This window comes from Limulus polyphemus, unplaced genomic scaffold, assembly GCF_000517525.1.
Source record: "Limulus polyphemus unplaced genomic scaffold, Limulus_polyphemus-2.1.2 Scaffold3230, whole genome shotgun sequence".
NCBI lineage: Eukaryota > Metazoa > Arthropoda > Merostomata > Xiphosura > Limulidae > Limulus > Limulus polyphemus.
The window spans coordinates 14,108-16,786 of NW_013668840.1; the positions used below are offsets into that span (position 1 = coordinate 14,108).

General features: G+C 27.9%; 1 protein-coding gene across 1 annotated transcript in view; it reads right to left on the minus strand.

The window, feature by feature from the left end:
- Positions 1 to 576: 576 nt before the first annotated feature.
- The window catches only part of LOC106468940 (probable palmitoyltransferase ZDHHC11), a 32,568-nt gene continuing 30,465 nt past the window's right edge, over positions 577 to 2,679 (minus strand). The window contains exon 13 of the mRNA XM_013929393.2: positions 577 to 636. Coding sequence (XP_013784847.2) covers positions 577 to 636 — 60 coding nt within the window. The remainder of the gene's footprint in view (positions 637 to 2,679) is intronic.

Genomic DNA, 2,679 nt, shown 5'->3' on the forward strand with positions numbered 1-2,679 from the left:
AAAATGTATTCAAACTTTGCTAATCCCACACCTTCTAATACACACAGATATTTTAATCTTAAACAATTTTTTAAATTTATCCTATAATAATGAAAAATGTAACTTGTAAAAATTAAAAACTATAATGTATCTCACAAAATAATAAGGTAATGCACCCATACAAATAAAACAGATAATGCACCTATAAATATTAAAAGCTAACATATACCATCAAAATAAAATTGCAATTAATACAGAGAAAATATGAAAGTAATGTACCCAGTGAAACTAAAAAGTTAATATAAAATAAAACAAAGAATTCCTTTGCTATAAAAGAATTCCAACTCCCTGGTTATCAGCTAGTAACCCTTCACATCCAGGCATGGCTATTTTGCATTTGTCACAACCTCTTCAGTGTTACATTCAATACGTAATTAAACAACTTTAGTATCAACATATTAGGCATGAAAATATACTTTATAATTCAAATTGTTATATAACCTAAGTTTTAACTTCTTAATTTCAAAGACAGAACAATTTAAGGCATTCTCAGTTTGCATTTTTCTATCAATTCTATGTCATGTGATCCACCTAAGCTCAAAATTTTTTAACTTCAAAAATAGGCTGCTGTAGTTTCCAACCCATTAGACTAACAAACTGCACATAATTACAATAAATAATAAAAATTTTAACTTCTACTTTCTTTATTTGCTAAAATATCAATAAATTCGTCAAACCCACCAGAGAAGCCTCTCCCCTTTCTCTCTTTGACTTTCAAGATTCTTTTGCTAATCAACTTTACATAGCTGGTGGACATGTTTATAACCAATATGAAAATCAAACTTCCTTCTATAAGTCTTATTACAGCTATTTGATTTTGGTGCAGATAAGTACATACTTAACCATAGTGTCTTTGTTTGTGAATATTGTTACACTACTCTGAAAGGTTAATGGAAATGTTTAAACCTATCTATAGCGTACTTAGAAAACCAGGTAAATCAAGCATAGTTTGGAGACATTCTATTCTAGTGACTGGTATATTTTTTTGTGTTTTAAAATGCATACTTGATAGCTAAATAAAATCTTTATGGATACCCAAATTTGAAAAACCTAATAAAGCTTAGTCAAGAACAGCTTTAATTTTTTACTTAACTGCAAACAAGTTCAAGTACTCAGTGAGCAGTACAAGTTCGAGTTTTTTTTATGTATATTTCTTATTTATTGTTATATATTTTTAACAAAAGTTACTAAAATGTAAGAATTAGCAACTTCTGAATTTAGCCTAACAAAAATTCAGCAAAATAAAAAGTCTAAAATTTCACAAGCTTGGATCTAAACATACTGCATATCTTATTTCACGTGCTGTTTTACCACCTAATGGATTCATGCTGTAATTTATTGCTTTTGACAGGAAGATTCCTGCTGTAATTTACTACTTTTGACAGGAAGATTCCTGCTGTAATTTACTGCTTTTGACAGGAAGATTCCTGCTGTAATTTGTTGCTTTTGACAGGAAGATTCATGCTGTAATTTATTGCTTTTGACAGGAAGATTTCTGCTGTAATTTGTTGCTTTTGACAGGAAGATTTCTGCTGTAATTTATTGCTTTTGACAGGAAGATTCCTGACTCCATTGGGTACAAAGTACAGCAATAAAATCATAAAATGAAAAGAAATTATGTCAAAAAGTTAACAGATGAAACTGTTAAGGTAAGCAGTTTGAAATGTTCTGATCAATACTGCTGTAAGTGTAGAAAAAAAGTGTTATTAATCATTTTAATTCTTATTTTTAAACTTTTCATTTCACTGTACATTGATAATTTCAGTTTGTGTGAGAATAGAGAAAATAATAAATAAATAAGAGATAACATATACAGTTTTACTACAAAAAAACTTGATATTCATTTAGATGGTTTCAGAAGTTATACAAATGAAATAAAAAAACAAAATTAAAATAAATATTTGTATTCCTAGCACAAAAATCATCTTTCATTTAGACTGATTCACTAAAGTCTTTGAATATTCACAGACAAATCTTTGGTAAAAACACTTTATTAGAAAATCAGATTTTTTTTTTGTCCAACAGACGTTTAATGTTTACTAAAAGCCTGCTAAATTTTGTGAAGAAAATTGTGTAGGCTCAGTGTTACAGTAAAGATCAGTAGGTATAGCTTCACAGATCCAGTCAATGTAACTGATCTTGTGAACAGATGATATGAATGCAATTTCTCCCATAAAACTGTACTTATAAGGTAAATATGGCTTCTCATGAACCATATAAAATTTTCTTCTAATGTTTTTTGAGGAAAGAAAATCCCAAATTAAGTTCTGCCATTCAATTACTTTCATTATGAAAATGACTACATAAATTCAACAACTAATATCAAATTACTTCATTAAAATTATTCAGTTTTACAAACAGACTTTCACACCAGACAAAACAGGAATCATATGCATTAATGACCTATTTACAAAGAATCTATAATGAGGTCATCAAATTGTTAATATATTTTGAAAATACTGTTTCTACCAGAAATACTTTAACATTCACAAAAAAAGAACATAAATTTGAAAAATGTCTAAATGCAAACAAAAAATTATTCTTTGAAATACTATACTCGTTGGAAAAGATGAAAAATGACAAGAATGCTTAAGTGAGAAAGTTGCATTGCTTTGATATTAAAAACAAATAAAAAGAATA